Source organism: Trichosurus vulpecula, chromosome 3 (assembly GCF_011100635.1).
Source record: "Trichosurus vulpecula isolate mTriVul1 chromosome 3, mTriVul1.pri, whole genome shotgun sequence".
In the NCBI taxonomy this organism is placed as follows: domain Eukaryota; kingdom Metazoa; phylum Chordata; class Mammalia; order Diprotodontia; family Phalangeridae; genus Trichosurus; species Trichosurus vulpecula.
This window is the reverse complement of record NC_050575.1, coordinates 340939641-340959512: the sequence shown is the minus strand read 5'-3', so window position 1 is coordinate 340959512 and position 19872 is coordinate 340939641. Positions and strand designations below refer to the sequence as shown.

General features: G+C 37.6%; 1 protein-coding gene across 8 annotated transcripts in view; it reads right to left on the bottom strand.

Annotated features, from left to right (window-relative positions):
* Positions 1 to 19872, bottom strand: part of NRXN1 (neurexin 1) — a 1448730-nt gene that overhangs the window by 750736 nt on the left and 678122 nt on the right. For all 8 annotated transcript variants that reach the window (XM_036751791.1, XM_036751793.1, XM_036751799.1 and 5 more), the window contains 2 exons: positions 18249 to 18630; positions 16529 to 16719 (listed from right to left, as the gene is read on the bottom strand). In XM_036751791.1, the coding sequence (XP_036607686.1) occupies positions 16529 to 16719; positions 18249 to 18630 (573 nt within the window). The remainder of the gene's footprint in view (positions 1 to 16528; positions 16720 to 18248; positions 18631 to 19872) is intronic.

Here is a 19872-nt window from a genome sequence, read left to right as displayed (position 1 = left end):
GAGAGAAGTTGTACAAATATTTGAGAGACATCTTCATAGAAATGATAATTGAATCCACAGGAGCTGATGGAATCATGAAGAAAAAATAAATACAGAGAAGAGGGCCTAGGACAGATCCCTGGATAATACCTAGTTAGTAAGTGGGAAAAAGATGACCAACCATTAAAGAAGATTCAAAAGGAGATTAAGTTAAGAGAAGAACCAAGAGAGAAAAGGGTCATGGAAACCAATGTATTTCTGGGTGTGTGGTACAAATTTGTAATTCCTGAGGCTAGTAGAACTCTTGAGCTCAAAAGGCCTGAGCTGCAGTAGCCTAAGCTGACTGGGTGTCTTCCATTTTATCAATGGTATGGTGAGACCACCAGGTTGCTTAAGGAGTGGTGAAACCAATCTAGGTCAGAAAAGGAATATCAAAGCTCCTGTGCTGTTCAGGGTGGTCCTGAGCCTGTGATTAGTCCTTGAACTTTCAGTGTGGGTGAGATAGAGGGAAAAAAAGAAACTAATGGAGGAGTACACAAAGGCTACAAAACACAAGAACATTAATGTGTTTACATGGACTAAATGCACTACAAATTTATGTAACTGTATAATCTCAATGTGCTCCTTAAAGGTCCATGGGAAAACTATTATTTTCTCAATTGACTCTTGACTATGCTTTTCATAGACATGATTTCAAACTTCCCTTCTCAAGTTTCTTGTACTTAAGTCCAATATCATCAACCAAATGCCTTGCCATATCAAACTGGAAGTTCCATAGGTGTCTCAAACTCACTTTGTGCAAATGGAATGAATGTTCTTTCACTTTAAGCCCAACTCTCCTCCAAAGCTACCAGTTGGGTTGAGGGTACCACAATCTTTCCATTGCCTGGTTTTCTAAGTTGAATCACCCATTATTCTTTCTATTTCTTCATGCCATGCCCCATAGCCAGTCAGTCTTTTAAATTTTATACCAGAGTGTCTCTTATATTGCCCCTCCACTAAGATGATTATTGTCCTAATTCATATTCTCATCACCATTCATTTGCCAGGGCTATTGTAAGAGTCTCCCAATTGGCCTTCCTGCTTTTAGTTTTTCCTTGCTCCAATTTATCCTCAATACAGCTCCTAAAATAAATCTTCAAAAGTCTCACTATGTCACTCTTCTACTCAAAAATCTTTGATGGTTCCCAGTTTCCTCTAGGATAAAATACAAACTTCTGAGACTGACATTTAAAATAATATATAATCAGGCTCAAGATTTTCTGGCCCTAAAATGATAGCCTTTCAAAAATCAAATAGAAGATAGTATGTTCTCTTCAGTAAAGAGCTTCAAGAAATTCTGGATGATCACTGGTGGCTACATGGTAGAGGGGATTTTTGTTCATCTATTAGTTGAATTAGACATCTCTTCCTGATCTGAGATTCTGAAATCTGGTGACTTATTTCTCATTACAAAAAACAAGGACAAAACAAACAAACAAGAAAAGAAAAACAAATGCATTCGACCTTCTAGCCAAACTGGACTCCCAGAACTGCATTCCTGTCTTCGTGTATATGTCCATGCTTAGAATATATTATCTCATCACCTCTACCTCTTATTATCTTCAGATTCCTTTCCTACTTAGCTCTTTCCACCTATGTAATGAGGTCTTCTCTGAACTACCTCTCAAGGTGTTAGTGCTGGCTTTCTTATTCCCTCTTCGAATTATCTTATTATGCTCACTTTTCTACGTATTTCTTATATATTATTATATTACATTAATATAATATATATTATATATATATAATATTACTTAGGGTAGTAGAATGCAAGGTCCTTGAGATCAGAAACTATTATCATTTTTAAAATCCTAACACCTAGTGCAGTGCCATGAACATTTTTTTTGAATCTGGTCTTGAGAATTCATTGGCAGGGAAAACTCCTGGAGGTAGAAACTCCCTCTTCTAATATGGAACGATAACCCTTCTATAACTTGGTCTTAGAGAGTTTCTTGGGGGCTCTGAGAAGTTAAGAAATTTGCCCATGGTTCCATGCTAGTATATGTCAAGAATTAGGACATGATCTCACACTTTCCTTATTCCATCCAGGCCTGGTCCTCTTTCAGCTTCACCATGTTGCCTCTCACATATGTCTCGAACATAGTAGGTCCTTAACAAATTTCTATTGAAACAAAGTGAATGGGAATTGCCCAAAGTTAGGACTTGTCATGCTGGCATTCTGGGTAGGTGAAAAGGGCAAGTACTGTTACAGCCAGGTGGCACAGTAGATAAGACATTGGACCTGGAGGCAAAAAGAACTGAGTTCAAATCTGGCCTCAGACTTCTACTAGGTATATGATTTTGGGCAAGCTACTTTATTACTGCCTTCCTCATTTTCATCATCTGTGAAATGGAGATAATATCTCCTATGTTTCAGGGTTGCTAAAAAGACTAAATGAATAATATATTTATAAAGCACTTTGAAAACCTTAAAGAATTATATAAATGCAATGTATTACTGCTGCTGTTGTTGTCATTAAAAACCCGGTTGGTGAAGGTCATCATGAGATCCAAGAGAGGGAGGGAAGCAAATAAAACTAGGACTGATTGTCTGTGAGTTGTTGGGAAGTCTGAATGAGTGAGTAGGATGAGCAGATTAAATAGGCACAAAAAGCAGCATTATATTCAGTGAAGGTGAAGAGATTAAAAATGGCATGTGTGGACTTCTTGCTGAAAGATAGTGGTAGAGCAACGGCCTAGAAAAGGGTGTCTGACCTGATGTGTAAGAAGCTTCTTTTATAAATAACTCTGTTATTCTATTGAAATTTATTTCAATTTGATTTTTTATGTGGATATATATGGTAATCTTTGGGATTTATTTCATTTCATACGGAATAGAAGGTATGGAGAGTTGTTGAAAGATAAGTGGTACAGGTACAAAAAAGCATTGGGATCACTGATCTGGAAACAATAATGGGGACCAAGGAGAAAGAAAACTTCTCTTCCTAGAAGTCTCTGATAGAAGCTCAAGCACCAGCCTTCACGGGGCAAGATTACAAGGGGAAAAAAGTGCCATCTGGGGAAAGACCAAGAATGATCATTAAGGAAGGAAAGGACAAAAAAGCAAATATTTCTGGAGAGTAAATAGATATTGACCCTCTGCTTAGCTATGTGATAACATGGAATTCAGCAGCACCAACCTCCAGTTCATTTGTATTTCAACTATTTGTATGATGATGTCATGCTGTAAAACTAAGCCCTCAGATAACTCTGGTTCAGGGATGGACAGCAATATGACACAATAGAAAAAACCATAGGAATCTGGGTTAGAAAATCTCTAGTTCTGGCTCAGAGAATAGTTAGCTTTTTGATCTTGGGCACACTACTTCATCCCTTACGGCTCATGTCTATCATCTGGAAAATGAAAGTGTTGGGATAGATATCATCGGAGGCTCCATTCATTCAACAAATATTTATTAAGTTTTTATTATAAAGTAAGACATCATGTTAGGCACTTTGAATACAAAAAGTAGTGAGATGAGACACAGTCCTCAAGAACCTACCATTTAGTAAGAGGGTGAGATACAAATAAATATAAGGCAGGATGAGATAAACGCATAGGCAAAATGAAATAGAATAGCATGAGAGTCTGGAAAGAGACAGATTTCATCTGTTTGGACTATCAGGGAAGGCTTCCTGAAGGAGGAAGCATTCTATATATCTGTATTTCTATATATCTGTATATCTATATAGATACGTATGTGTGTGTGTGTGTGTGTGTGTGTGGCATGTGTACATATATATATGTGTGTGTATCTATATCTAATATTCTATATATCTGTATTCTTGGGTTTACCAAAGTAAAAGGTCACTAAAGAGAGAGAGATTTAAAATAAGTGAAAGAGTGGGGATAACAAAAGAGACAATCTGTTGGAGAAGACAGGTGGAATGGGATCCCGTGAACAAGTAGAGGGATTAGCCTTGGTGAGGATGAAGCCTACTTCATCTTGCAAAACAGGGGTCAAGGCAAAAAGTGTCAGAAAGTGTCAGAAGGCAGCTGAGTAATAGGAGATGAGGATGAGAGGAGGAGAGGGAGTTCACAGTGAATGGACTCAATTTTTTCTGTAAAATAGGAGACAGGGTTCTCAGCTGAGAGAGAGTGGAAAGGGAGAGTCATAGAAGGTTTGAGGAGGGATGTTAAGGTTTGGACAGAGAGGGACAGTGAATTGATAAGACAGGTCTAGTAGGATTGCCTTGGACCACTGAAGTAATGTAACAAATTTGTAGTGGACCCAGTGACAATAGTTGCATGATTTTCTCTACCTTGATTCAGCAGCGTATGTATAGGCACAAAGGTGATGAATGGTGGGAATGATCCAAGGCGGAGGCTCAATTGGGCTTAAGTGGTGATATGATAAGAGGGTAAGGGATTCAATAGAGGAATATTGTGTAGCATTGAATTGGTTCAATCTAGGAGTTGAGATGGGGAGGAGAGGATAGAGTGGCTAGTGCAGAGGAGTTGGCCTGGGAGAGAATTGAGGGGGCAAGGGATTAAAGGTCATGGTGTGGATGAATAACAAGCTTACATAAGGAAGGCAGAGGGAGAGGTGTAAAGCCAATATATTATGGTTGGATAAGAGGATTTCAGAATTCTTTAATATGGACTTGGTACATGGGTGGGTGATGGCAAGATAAAGGGTATGACTATCTTTGTGTGTATCTGAGTTAGAGTGGAGGAGTTGCTTATGGTTAGGGCATTTAAGGGAGAATCAATATATATGTTGAAGTCCCCTAGTCTGAGAGAAGTTGGGGAGAAGAGCCAAGTATCAAACTCATCGAGGAAGGAAGAAGAATGAGAGGGCCTGTAGATTACAGTTAGCAGGATTTGATTGGGTGATAGATATGAACAGCATGAACCTCAAAGGAACAGAGGTTACTGAGTGATGGAGGAAGTGGGAGAACCTGGAAGTGGCAGTGTGGAGCAAGGAGTATTCCAACTCATGTACCTCAAACAGTGAGCCAAAAAGACTGAGTAAAGGTGCAGCCAGCACTGAAAAAGGCAACCATGGAAATTGTACGTCAGGGGAAAGCCAGGTTTCGGTAAGAGCTATTAAATGGAAGGAATGGGAAAGTAATAAATTTAAGATGAAGATGTTGCCTGTGGAACAGGCATTCCAGAGGGCACACTGGAAGGGCTGGGTGGAGTTAAGATGAAACTTTAGGGTGAACAGATGAGGGGCATGGGAACAAAGAATTTAATGGAAGGAGGTATGGAGTGGGGTTTGGATAATTTACAGGAGTTTGGAGTTACTGGGATATTAAGGGTATGGCCAGGTGTGAGCATCTTCATCATTGAGTGAAAGATACCACCCCTCTACCCTCAAAGACAGTTGCAGCAGGAGAGGGGAGGGCTGAAATCAAAGGGAGCATTCTTCTTTACCCTGGAAGTTCTCCACATACCATTTGAGAGACTGGCCTGGCAGCAGAAGGTGGAAAATGCTCTGTGCTGGTATAGACAGAAATGGCTGCTTTGGGGCAGATGAAAGATGTTTAGATTAGCCCCCAGCAGCCTTTCATCAGGGGACATGCTGTACCCAGCAGGAGAAGGAAAGCTCAGGGCCTTGTGCCTTCATGGTCTGAGGTCCTCTCACTTGAAGAAGCTGGCTAGGAGAAGGCAGAAGGAAGTACCCTGCCTGGTCCCTAACAGCTTTTCCTCAGCAGATGTGCCGAGCCCAGCAAGAGAAGAAAGGCATGGGGCAATAGTGTACCCATGGTCTGAAGTCTTCTCATATATATCTTCTGAAAGAATATATGTTTATATGTCTCTTTTGAGTTATAGAAAATTAGAGCTAGCAGGGATCTTAGAGATCACTTTGTAAAAACCATTCATTTTAGAGATGAAGAAATGAAAGCCAAGGAAGATGAAATAACTTGTCCAAGATTACTTGGCTGGTAAGTGACAGAACCAAAACTTGTGCCCAGGTCTTCTGAACCATGGTGCCTTCCTGCTCTTTCTAGTAAATAGAGTTGCTGTGACAATCACATGAATATCAGACACTATAAAATACTCTAATATATACTATATAAGATACTATAACATAATAATAATAAAACTATATAATATTATAATAATACTAATATGAGTCCCGTGATATTTGGCAATACATTCTGTGGTAGGAAGGGGAGCAAACGAAGGAAGGATGTATACTGACCAAATTGGGGCATGCTTTGGATGGATAATACATTGAGTTTTTTCCATCAAGACCTTTATCTATGACAGATACTGTAAATGAAGAAGAGCTTGGGCACAGAACTGAATAAGTGGAGAAAGGCTGGATCACTTTTGAGAAATTGTACAGTGAGTTTAAGGGTCCCAAGTGTCTTTCCCTGTGACCAAAGACCATGTTTGAAATATCCATATTCTCCTGATGATGAGTGTAAGCAGGCTGTGGTATATTGCTAATAAAGACAGGTATATTAGAAGTGGCATAAAAGAATCAGAATAAGCCTTTTAGTCTTTTTAATAGATTTTACCTAGAGAACTGATAAATATGGATTCCACAGAATGAGAAGATACACATATGTGATCTACATGGGGGGCAGAGGGGAAGGGTAGAAATGTCCATATCCGTGAGATTATGAATCCACAGATGTATCCATTTTAAATGGTAAGAAAGATCTCATGGGGGTAATATGGATGATTTGATGAGAGACCTAAAGCTCTTCCATCCACTGATAAAATTTTTCACTGCATTTTGTCACTCTTTATGGCATACCAGGAATGAGATTTGCGCAGGATAACAAGCATCCTCTTTTAAAAAAGGCAATAATTTTGGAAGGCTTAAGGAGCCAGAAGGCATTTATACCTTTCTGTGAAAAGCAGACCCAAATGAAAAATGTGAATTTTGACTAGAAGGGGGTGGTGAGGCAGTGATGGGGAGGCTAAGTGTCAGATAGATAGAACCTTGGGGACCTACAAAGCTCACTAGTGGAAGACCTGAGTGGGCCTCCGAAACAGGGAGCTTTTGGTATCCAGAGGACAGGAGAGAACAATGGATGCCTAGGATCAGAGCACTATGAAGTGGAGAAAGGCCCAAGAGGTTGAAAGGGAAACATGAAGAGAGAGGTCAGAAGGCATTTATCTGCTTTGTAGTTTTGCCTGTTGTTGAAAGACTGAATAATAACCTTATCATAGAAGTGATAAGCAGTCATTCCCCCAGAAAATTAGAAAAACAAAACAAAAACACAACAGAAGTATTGTGGTTTAATTTTTTTTTTAAATCCAAATGGGATGACTACTCATCACTTCTGTTGTGCAAAGTGGCCACAGGAGGGCATTTTATCCCAACATTTCGTGGCATATTGTTGAATCTCTGGATCTGCCTAATTTTCAAGGTGTTAGTGCAGACATTTGAAAAACTGCTTTTTGGGAAAGCCAAGAATTGAAAAGTAGTTGAGATCAATCTGTTTTCCTTGGCATATATAAAGATGCTTCTCACCCCATTTTTTTTTTTCTTTTGCAGTGAGGCCATCACTAGCGACTAGGGAAAAAGCTCAGGCTATAACTGTGATTTGATAGGTAGCCACGTAGCCTTTCCCAACAAGACAATCAAAAATGGTAAAATCTGTTAGTGTAGAATGAAGGGTTATGGAACACAGCATTTTTAGAGGTCAGAATTTTTCAACTCCTTCTATTGCGTATTCCAGTTTGTACAAACTTCCCAGATGCAATAGACTGCATACAGCTGGTAAAAATAAGACCAAAAAATAGACAAATATTATGGTAAACACAAAGGACTACCCCTTCCGTCCTAAGTGGTCTTTGTTCTATAAGCAAAGAACCAACTGGGACAATTTTACCTGCATTAAATCCTCCTCTTCCTCATCATCATCATTCTCATCATTATCTTTATTGCTTCTTTTAAAAAATTAAAAATACATTGGACTATATAACAGGTTATTGATCATCTCTTATCAGCAGGTTGAAGCTTAGAATGGAATACATTGTCTTTTTTAATGTTTCAATGCTGAAGATTTCCAGTGATGATTAAAAAATATCCACAAGAAAAGATCAGTTTGTCTAAAAGGAGCAACATGGTGGAACTTCAAATATGCAGAAAATAGAGGTATAGTTGCCTAGAACAACTAAAGCAGAGATTTTTTTTCCCTCCTGCATGGAGGTATGGTTTGTGGCATTGTAGTGCCCTCTAGTGTTCTTTTGTGGTATAGCAACAAGTGGAAAAATAGTTGGCATTGAATCAATTCAAAAGCATAAACCAATTTTAGCCCAGGATTTGAAAGAAAATAGGTAAGGTTTCAGATAAAATAAGACTCAGATGTCATCAGGGCACAGATATTGCACCTCCTCATGTTTTTGAAGCTCATTGTCTCATATTTACCCTTTGAATCATTTAGACCCATGTGAAGCCATTATATGCAATGCATGGAATTAGAAGGGAAAATACAAAATAAAGACCCTGCTAAGTATGGGGAAGATTAGTAAAAATGGAGCTGTCTCATTGATTTACATCAACTAATTCTTAATTATGTTTTTAAAAAGTTGTTTTGAATCATTTAAAGTTCTCTATACAACAGTTTTTATCTCCCTGCCTTAAACGAAACCTGACTCTCCCCTGACAGTATCATTCGCATTCTCCTACTGCCACCAAGACAGAGGGCCAAAAGGATATTGCAGGCTCAGGAGGAGAAATGTATACGTTTCTTATTCTCTCCCAAAACCTCAAACCATATTCATCTGTGACCTGCCAGCAAACTTCAATAATACTGAAATTCACAAGACTGAATTCTTCCATCCTCTCCTAATTCTTGCTGTTGACACCATCTGACACTGAGATTACCTTCTCAACTTTTATGAATGACTTTAGCACCTAACTCCCAATCTTCTGTGCTACTCTACAGCCTTCAATATTTCTTGGGAATGCCAACATCCATATTGCTGACCCCTCAACATGCTTTTCAATGATTTTATTCAGATCTTCCTCTTCAAATGTAAAAGACTATGACATTCTTCCAACTTGTGCACTGGCATGTTGCAAGAGAGATATCACCACAGAACGAATACCACCTAAGATATAAGAAAGATTCTGAACTAAAAACTCATTCTCTGATTAAATATAACTTCTTCTTCTTATACTTGGGCTTTTGCAATCTAACATTACCACTTCTCCCTAGTTCTGAACACTATGCCCTGTTCTCACTTGTCACCCAATCTACCTTCTTCACCTTCACTCCTTCACCTGCCTCTATTGTCATCCTTGACTCCAAAATTAGCCACCTTTATGATTTTACTAGTTTGGTGCCTTGAATGATTTCATAAGTCACTTACAGCATTTTTTACTCCTCATGTTTTTATGGTCTGTCTATCATACACTGTTGATAACTCACACCACTGGATTTCTCCATTTTTACTCAGAGATTGTTGAGTTTCAGTAGAGATAGTCACAAAGTAACTTTTTGAACCTCATATGTGCAGGGTACATTGTTTGTTTGGGCCTAGTAGTTAATAAATCCCGCTCATTGTCTCAATACCACATTCCTCACAGTGACTGGTCCATAGATTTTGCTTTCTTCCAAAAGCCACACAAGTCCCGCTATGCTTACACTCACCACAAATGAGTCTCCAACATCACTGAGTCCCTCAAGAATCAAATATAACTCCTGTTTGGCATTTAAAGCCATTTGCAACCTGGGATTTTTTTCCAGCCATTTTACTTTTCTGTTACTCCCCTCTAAAGACTCTACATTCCATCTGCACTGATCTCCTTCCTTTCTCAGACATGACATTGCATCTCCTCTTTTCCTTTTCACTGGCTGTCCCCAATGCTTTTGTACCTCAAGCTTCCAACAAATCTGGGTTGTCTTGTGTAATGATGTTTACACACACACACACACACACACACACACACACACACAGGAAATTGCCTTCTTTTGGTGGAGAGAATGTTGACTGTAACACAATGATGGTAAATACGTGTATGGGATCAGTTCAGAGTCTCTTAAAAGAAAGGCATGCATGGTTCCAGAGAATTTTGGGAAGAGAGACACATGGAGAGATCAGAAGCAGACGTGTAGAGGAAGCTGGCTTTTCATAAACATTTTTGAACCCTTGGCTTCCTTCAAGAATTAGCTTAAGCATGACCATATGCTATGCTTTCCCATCAAAAGCTAACCTGTATCTTCTTGTATATATCTTGTATTTACTTATAGATGTCCAGTCCATTTTATATTTCCTATTAGAAGATCAGTTGGAGCTCCTTGAAGGCAGGGACTGCTTTCATATTTTTTTCCCTTTGGCATACTCAGCACAATGTACCAACTGGCACATATTAAGTGCTTCATAAACTCTTGTTCATTCACTGATTAATATCTGAGGTAAGTTTCCTCAGCCTATCATTTCCTTTCTTCTGTTCCTTGGTAGCATCACCCATTATCTCTTTGCCTTTGTTCCTCAGAGGGAAGATGTATCTTACTCCTTGTTAAAGGTAATCCCTCAACTTGTTCCCATGATTCCTTCTCTTCCTAGCTCCTCAAGGGTCTTGCTTCAGGAATCACCTCTTTCATGCATTTTCACTTTCCCCTCCCCAATGGCTCTTACACAAGTTTCTTATTCCTCTGTTCATTCCTCTCATCCTATTGCGATCATCCCAGTATAGGTTGTGATTTCTGCCTGACTATATAAAAGTTCTCCCATATGAGGCTACTTATGGTCACATCATATATTTCAGGGTAAAATTTTTATTATTTGGTTTCTCAATTAGGACAAGCTTTTTCATGTTTTTATGAGAACAGAGGCAAGAAGAACAAGCCCAAGCTTGGTTTCTTTTTTTAAAAAAAAAAGGCAAAAATCTATGTAGTCATTGGCTAAATAAGATTATATATTTATAAACATTTGCGCAAAGATGTGACCCAGTTGTTAAGTCATTTCACATTGATCTTTTAAACAATTAAGGGCTACAAATAGAAAGTCTTCCTTTATCGAACTTCCATATCATATTATCAAGAATTCTTTTCTAGTCTATTAATATTCTCTACCTAATATATGCTTGCTAAAGATTTGTTCAATGAATGAATGAATGAATAAAAGGATTCTGGAAGAACATATGTATATCAGAAGGAGTGTATGATCATCTTCATGCATGTATCTGGTCATATCCCTCTTATGCTTAAAACTCTTCAATGACTATGGATTAAAATATAAACTCAACCCAAGATTGACAGCCTTCCACTTACTGGCACTACCCTGACTTTCCAGTATTATCTCATGATTTTCTCTTCCATGTCCTTTAAGAACCAGCCAAACTAGAGTACCACAGTCAAACTGTATATATCCCATACTGTCTGACCTTTCTGCCATCGTTCATGTCCTTTCCTTTACCTAGAATCCATTTGTCCAATTGAATTTCCCAACCCATCCTACAAAGCCCAGCTCAAATGTTATTTCCTCCATGAACCTTTCCCTGATCACTCAATTGGTACATTTTGACCTTTCCCATTCCGAACCTCAATGAAAACTTTACACCTTTAGTCTACGCTTATCATATATGATTTTGTATTGTTGTTTGACATGTGTTTGTGTCACATACCACTATGAAACGGTAACTTCCATAAGGGAAGAATCCATGTTTTATCCAAATTATACGTTACTCTATAGCACAATGCTTTATGTATTAATGCTTGATAAAAATGATTTGAATTGTATTTAACTAATCTCTAAATCAGGTGTTCTTAATTGTGTGTGTGTGTGTGTGTGTGTGTTATTGAAACTTTTGGCAATGTGGTGAAGCCAGATTTCTTCTTAGAATATTTTTAAATGCACAAAATATATGAAATTACAAAGAAATCTAATAATAATGAAATGCATGTATCACAAGATTAAAAAAAATTATGGATCTCAGGTTAAGAACCCATTCAACTCTAAGAAAATAACCATTGAAGTAATTTAAAATAAAATTATGCCTCCAGCCAAAAATAAGGTCAAAATTGGCCTGTTACTTTCAAAATCACTCAGTTATAACAGGCTAATCTATAAGTAATGTTGAGAAACATTAGCATTTAATGCAAAAGTATTGCAGTTTAGAGTAAAAAAAATATGTTGGGATTTGAAAACCACCATTTGCTTGCTGTGGGACTTGGAACGTTATTTCAACTTTCTAAGTTCCAGTTTCTCATCCATAAATGTCTTCCAGAGCTACTTTAGAGGTGTCATTGTGAGGATAAAATTATATATATATATATATATATATATATATATATATATATATATATATATATATACACACACACATATATATATATACATACATACACACACTATGCACATATATAAAAATGAGATAAGTAAGTGAATACCATCATCACATTTATACTACCTTTCATGATGAAGAGAATAACATATCTATAGTCTCCTAAACTGGACAACATCTCTCTAAATTCCAGTTTTGTTATATTTCCTTTGTACGAAGCAGAGAAAATATGTAAAACTATGAACACTAATAGAAAAATATGATAACCACTGTATAAAGAAGTTCAACTTACTGACTCCCCTATCAATAGGAAATTCTTATCTTTTTCCTCCCCATTTTGGTCATGAACTCTATATACACTTTGCTTCCTGGACTCATTTTCAATCAATGACACACTCAGATTTCTCATGTAGTAAGTGGTATGAATTTAGGGTTTTTCTCTATCCCAAGTCAAGTGATTTATTTGGGATGAAACCTACAGTTTTGATCAATATTGTAGTCTACTAAGCTAATTACTCTGTTATGGTTAATAGTTTGGTTAATTTTGCATAACTGATTACTAAGCTTCATTCTACTATTAATGATAAAGGAATTCTGTAGGAGCTAAGGAACTGTAGGAACTGAGTAGATCTAAAATTTAATGAGAATAATGTAGAAATGAAATTTAAGAGGGATAATGTAAATAAAGTCTCAAATAGGTTCAAGAAATCAACTTCATGAATATAAAATGAGAAAGACTCGACTTGAAGTTCTCAAACAATCTGAGGGATTTAGTGAACTGCGAAGGAAATTATTCTGATACAGTAACCAAAAAAATTGGTTGCTTTAAGTAAGGCATAAAATCCAGGGATAAGGAGGTGACAATCCCTACGTCCTCTCCTTTAGCCTTTCTTTGGGACATTTGTTACATCTCATTGGTTGGGGATGAATACGTTAGTTCAAACTGTTGTGGGAGGGGAGAACTAATATTTTGCATTAAGATTCTCTCTCCCTCCTCTGGTTTTTGACAGATATTTGACAGAGAACCTTGGTCCCTAGAGGAAAGGTTATCTACACTTTGGCACAGTCCTCTAGGTAATGACTAATCCTCTTTCTCCTCAGTCCCAGAGGTGGGCCTCTTGGTCAAAGGGATGAGAGAAATGAGGATAATAGTGAAATATTAAGTGTTCCTGGCCCCCTAATTTCATGACTCGACTCTGAAGAGGTATTAGAAAAGATATCTGCCATTTATACATGTTCTCAACCTTATGACATCGAGAGAAAAGAACCTTTTAGTCAAATAGTGGGAATTCTTGAGAGTAGGGGAAGGTTTTAGGGCAATACCCACCCTAGGATTGCCTCTTTAGAGACCCTTGTTTTATTTTATTTTTTTGGCAAGGCAATTGGGGTTAAGTGACTTGCCCAAGGTCACACAGCTAGTACATGTGTCCAGTGTTTGAGGCCGAATTTGAACTCAGGTCCTCCTGACTCCAGGGCCGGTGCTCTACTGACTGCACCACCTAGCTGCCCTGGGACTCTTGTTTTAAGAGTTCCCGAATTGAGTCTTCTAAAGTGATAAGGTAGAGTTCCAGGCAGGTGTTTGTCTCTTGAGGAAAAGGGGCATATCCATATGTTCCCTTTAGTTGGAGGAGAAGCTAGAATATAGAGTAGCAAATGGTCTGCACTTTACTTTCTACTATTGATACAAGTTATTTGGACAGGGCAATTGTGATGGGAGTAGTATTGTCTCTCTATCAATCCCAGGTTCATTTTCTCTTCTGGGAGAGATGCACACTTTCATATAGTGCCATAAAGATGGATGACTATATATGATTTTAGAATGAACATGAGACTCACTGGAACATTGGATGGTTGCCCAGAAAACAACCCCAAATTTCTTTTCTTCCCAAAAGGAGCCTAAAGCACTGGGTGTCAATACAAGTCTGGAGAACAAGAGAAGACTCTGGAGGGAAGAAGAAATTCATTGGAAAAGAAGTAGAATTTTATTCATTGTAGGCTACTCTGAGTCTTTTATGTGTTTTCTGAATTTCCTGAGGGAAAATAAAGGTTATCTTTTATCCAATATTCATGGTTACCCTTAATGTTTGTTAGAGGGAATCACATCTGTGAACTATATGCAGGGATATTTTTACTGGGGACATAATGAGTTAAATATAATATGTTGAGGGGGGAGTATTTGAAGAGTTATCTGGATTCATCTTTATATACACAGAGCTTGGGGTGAAGGATCATAGGTTACAGATATATTATACGCAGTGTTCTTTCTGGTGGTACTTTGTTTCTGTTGGTTCCCTACCTCCCAAATAATTTTGTAGTCATAAAATCTCATATAATTTATTTTTTAAAAAAACAGCCCAAAGACTTCCATTGAATTATGAAACCATTTATCAATTGAGAATCAGAAAGAACTTTTACATAGGGTTCTCTGACGCTCCCTCTAGCCTCACTTTTCAATCACTGATGGACAAATTAGGCAGTATAGTACAGTGGAAATAAGGCTAAAATTGGAACCAGAGGAGATAGGCTTGATCCCTGTTCCTGACTATCTTTGTGATGTCGGGCAAGGCACGTCCCTTCTTTGGATATCCATTTCCTCATTTGTGGAATGAGATTGAACTACGTGAAGCCCATGGTCTCTTCCAGATCTAGATTTTTGATTCTATGACATCTCTTCCAGGTCTAAATAGATGATTCCCTCTTTAAAATATTTACTGAGCAGAAAATTATTCCTACTAGAGGACGTTTACCCTTTTGTCTTTTCTCTTTGTAGAGTCAGGCTATGTGTTTGCATGTAGCACCTATCTTTAAAAAAAAGTTATAAACTGCTTCCTTTTCAGCCATTCCAGTCCCTCGGTTTACATGGGCAGCTTCCATAAAAGCATTTTTCTGCTCTCTCTCTCTCTCTCTCTCTCTCTCTCTCTCTCTCTCTCTCTCTCTCTCTGTGTGTGTGCGCGTCTCTATGTCTTTCTCTCTTTGTCTGTCTGTCTCTCTCTTTCTGTATGTCTCTGTGTCTTTGTCTCCATCTGTCTCTCTCCATTCACTAAACAGTACATTTTTCTTCATGCCCTTTAGGTGGCTTACCTGGCAAGCTGACTGAGTTTCCAAATCCCTGTTATTTGACGACTGCCACCCGACTGCTGTGCACAATAGGCATCATTTCCTTAAGTTGATGAGGATAAAAATACCTTCCTTTCGCATTTGAGAGAAGGAAGAATGAAAAGGAGATTTATCTGCCCTTTTAACTAGCATTTTACTTTTGAGTTGAACCCTTTGACTGCTGGGTACAAACAGGATGCCCTTTGGAAGTAACAGAACTACTTCTCTGAAAGAAGGGAGGCAGCCATCAACAATGCAGTTTATGTGTTGGGCAGATGTATTCTCTAGAAAGATGTTTTCAAATTAAATGTTGAATATTTGCTTCTTTTTCTTCTTTCTTTTGCCATGCCTTGAAGAGGCAGCTCTCAGCACTTAAAAGGAAGACAGCTGTTTGGGCTTGTCTCAACAGTTCCCCAAATCTCCAGGGTGGTCTTTTGACTCAGGGAGGGAGAAAGGGATGCTCTTTAATACTAATGAAAAGCTAAGGCTTACCCAAACTTAAATTTGATTTCAAAGTTTTCTTTGAGCTATGGATTTCTTAGATTTCTTATTTCTGATGTACTCTCCCACTGTTACCTTCCCGACTGGGGAAGTTTCAACTTGTTCTCCTGAGATCAAAGAAATCTATGTGGAAAGAAAAGCCTATTCCAATTCCACCCCCACCCCCCTTAACATGGCAGATGTTGGAAGACGCATTTCTTCACCAGGGGTGCGGATCCACTATTAAAGACACAGGTGTATTAACTAAGATTTCTGACCCTCTGACAAATGGTCTGTAAATATCTGGGAAAGCCTCACCAGGAAGCACTAACAAGCTTGAGGAGAAATTTTGTATGTACTGGCCACCTTGACCACAAATTTTTAAGAGCAGTTGGAATATTTTTAAAGGAGCCAACCAAAAGAAAACAACAACAAACTTAAACTTACTCTCCTTTTTCTTCTAACATCAAGAAGAATATATTATTTCTAACTCTTCAAACTTTTACCATGTATGTAAGCAATCCTAGATGTTGGCTTTTTTGAAACCTGCTATGAAATATATATAATTTCTGCCACATTAAAAGAGAAATACAGGATTTCGTGTTGCATTATGAATTACCTGCTGTCAATGAAATAGTAGTCAATCTGATTAGAGCAAAAAAAAAGCTTAGAGCTATGAATTTCTTATTTAAGTAGACATGAAATTGTGGCCCAAACTAGAATAGACTTACTTTTCAGGTCTAAATTCCTGGCTCCTGCTGTACTTTGAGTGGTGATTTTTGTATCAATCTTGACTGTGTGGAGATTGTTGGTGTCCCTGGAGATCATCACATTGTGCCACTGGTTGTCATTCAGTGGCTTATTTGAGCTCCCTTTGATGAGGTTAGCACCATTTCCCAAGTCAAAGACATAATGCAAGTACCTGAGGGAAGAACAAGATAGGTGAATGATGGGAGGGCTTTCTGACCCAGATGAAGTGAGATACCTGAATGGACCATATAACTGAAAACATTTTTAATTTCCTGGGAAAAGATACCACATTTTTTCAACAGGGGAGACAGATCAGTGTGTATTCAGTAAGTTTCGTCATGGCAAAAACTGTTTTTCATTATTATCTTCGTATTCTCAGTACTGTACAGTGCATGATAGGTAAATGATAAATGCTTGGTGGATGGGGTTACATTGTGAAATAGTGGAAAGTATTTTTAATTTTAAAAAATTCCCAGAATGTCCTTGAAACACTAGGTACTATATTTCTACTTGAATTGCCAGGAAATTCACTTTGAAATTTCATCTCTTTCCATTCATCTTACTTCTATGATATAGAGTCAAATCCTAATTGACTGGGATCTTGGAGGAATTAGGTGTTCTGAGCAATTTAATTTTCTAATTAGCTCAATAATAATGCTTTACATTTGCATAGTTTCTTATAGAATACTTTCACATATATTATTTCATTAGGGACTTGGAATGATCTTGTTTGATCAGAGAAGACACAAGTATTGGGTGCTTCCTTTTACATCAGCAGACCAAAGCTCAGAAAAATAATTTGTTGAAACCTTTATAGCCATTGACAAGGACAGGACTTGAACCCAGTGCTTTTGACTCCAAATCTAGCACTACTTAAACTCAACTTGCAAGTTCCTTACTGAAAATCTTTCTAAAATATTTTAATTCAATTTCCTGTCAATATAATGATGGTCACTGATCAGAAATTAATCTCTGGGTTTACTCTTAAGAGATCATAGACAATCTATGAATGTTGACTAGATGAGTTACTGAAAAGTCTGGCTTTCAGAGCATCTTTTTTTCTAACTAGCTATCTCTATCTTACTTGCATACTCTTTTGCTTCATTTCTCATCGCTCTTCTGTAATCTGCTAATAGTCTTATGTTAGAAATTTCCATCTTCCAGGTAACCCTGCCGATTGATATCTGCCTGCCAGTGACCTCAAAAATAGGAAGCCAATCAGACAAGACTGAGCAAAAACAATTCCTTTATTTTTCTTCACAGAATTTCAGATGAAAGAAAGGTGAGAGACCATCTAATTAAAATGTTACCTAAACAAGTATTTCCTTTTCCATATCCCTAAGAGGTATATATCTAGGCTCTGCTTAATGATCTCTTCTAGAGGAAATTTATAATCTCTCTCCTAAAAGTGGAAGTCAACAGAAGAATTCTGTTTAACTGAGGTCTCTGATTAGTTGTTTTCTAGTTATTTGGGTTTTTAAAAATATTTTGCCATCAGATCACAAATTTAAAACTGGAATGGACATTACGAGTCTAACCCCTTGCATTTACACATGAGGAAACTGAGGATGATAGAGGCCAAGTGAATTGCCCATATTCATAGGGGTAGTAAATAGCAGAGTTGTGATTTGACCTCCTAACCTGTGACTCCAAATTCAGAACTTTTTCCACTGCACCACAGTTGATTTGATAAGCACCTACCCTTTAACTAATTCAACCACGATAAAGTCATTTCCATCGCCACTATTGTATAAAATCAATCCATCTAGGGATGTTGTCTTGAATTGGAAAAAAAGATGCATAGAGGTGTATGCTTGCAATGTAGCTAAGGCAACATAACTTGATTTGGTCTTGAAAGTGACAGGATCTGCTATGATGTTTCTGAAGCCAAATCTGGCATTTAGCTCACAGTAGTCTATGTCGCCATTTTTACACAAGTCAATATATGCCATTCCATTAAAAGTCAGGCTTTGCAGGTGGCCAATGAAATTGGAGGGGACAGAGGACAGATACCGCCGCTCTGTTATGATTCCAGTTTCTATGTTGTGGAATTCCAGCCTTGTATGATCTCCTGCCATTTGGCCTAGAAAGAAGAAAAAAATAATATCATTGTAGTGTTTTGTTGAAAAAATATAAAAAAGAAGTAGCAATTTCAAAATTACCACAGATAACATATTTTTTTAAATCATTAGGGATCATTTTCTTCTTGTTTTTAAGTTGCATTAGGTAGAAAAGTCCTTCTTTTCTCTTCCTCCTCATCTTACTCATCCTCCTGCTTCTTCATTTGTCAATTATGTTTTAATCCCTCTGTGTGAAATTTCTGGTGATGATCTTTAAGCTGAGTTAGTATACTAGTCCTCACATAGTATTCAAGAGTATTGCTGTTCATTGTTAGAACAACACAAGGAATTGAGAACTGTATACAACACTGGTCATCTGTGTTTTCATTCTTAACTATATATGTCCCATTAAAAATCATCTTTGATTATCAGTTCAAGTGAAAAAAAAATAACTAAAACTAAGTAAGTGAATGAATAAAAAGTCATTTATTAAGCATTTACTCTGAGCTAGGGACTGGGGATTCAAATAAAGGTGAAATAGTTCCTGCCCTTGAGGGGATTACATTCTAATTGGGAAAGATAATACATAAAAGAGAGTGAGAAATCAGGGATGGATGGGGTACAACTTCATTGGCATGGTTTGGAGGTGGATAAGGAATGACAAGTTGAACTGGTTATGGGTAAGATAATGTAAAAAGCTCTCCTATCAGAGCCTATGGCGCCAGAGCCAAAGTCCAGGTCCTTCTGGTGGGAAAAGGTTGAGGATGATTAGAGAAATAGAATGCTGACACCACAACAGCTATACATCAATCATCAAACTTTCTGTGGGCTCATCTCAGCTTGATAGTGAACAAGTTCTTATCTTGCAACTTGACTCCCTTCAAATGCAATTTCACAATTACTATTCCCAGTGGAAAAGGAGAATAGCTGTTCATTCCTACACACTTAAGTAGTCTTCTCCTTAAATTTGAAAAGTTAACTAGGTGTCTGCTTCTGACTTTTTAAACAAATAATGATGGTTCTTAAAACTTTTCAGATAAAAATTTTTCAGTCCATCTATACATACTTCTAGATCTTATGCACTGTTCACTTTGCATTCAAAATCTCAGTTCCCAAATAACCAAAACATTTCCAAAAGAAGCATGACAAATATGGAGTACACTAGCAAAATGATCTCAAAGAACCTTGATGTTATGGTCTTCTTTCCATTCCTGAATGAAAATGTGGTCATTAAAAAAAATCATAGACAACAGTATTGAATAGTT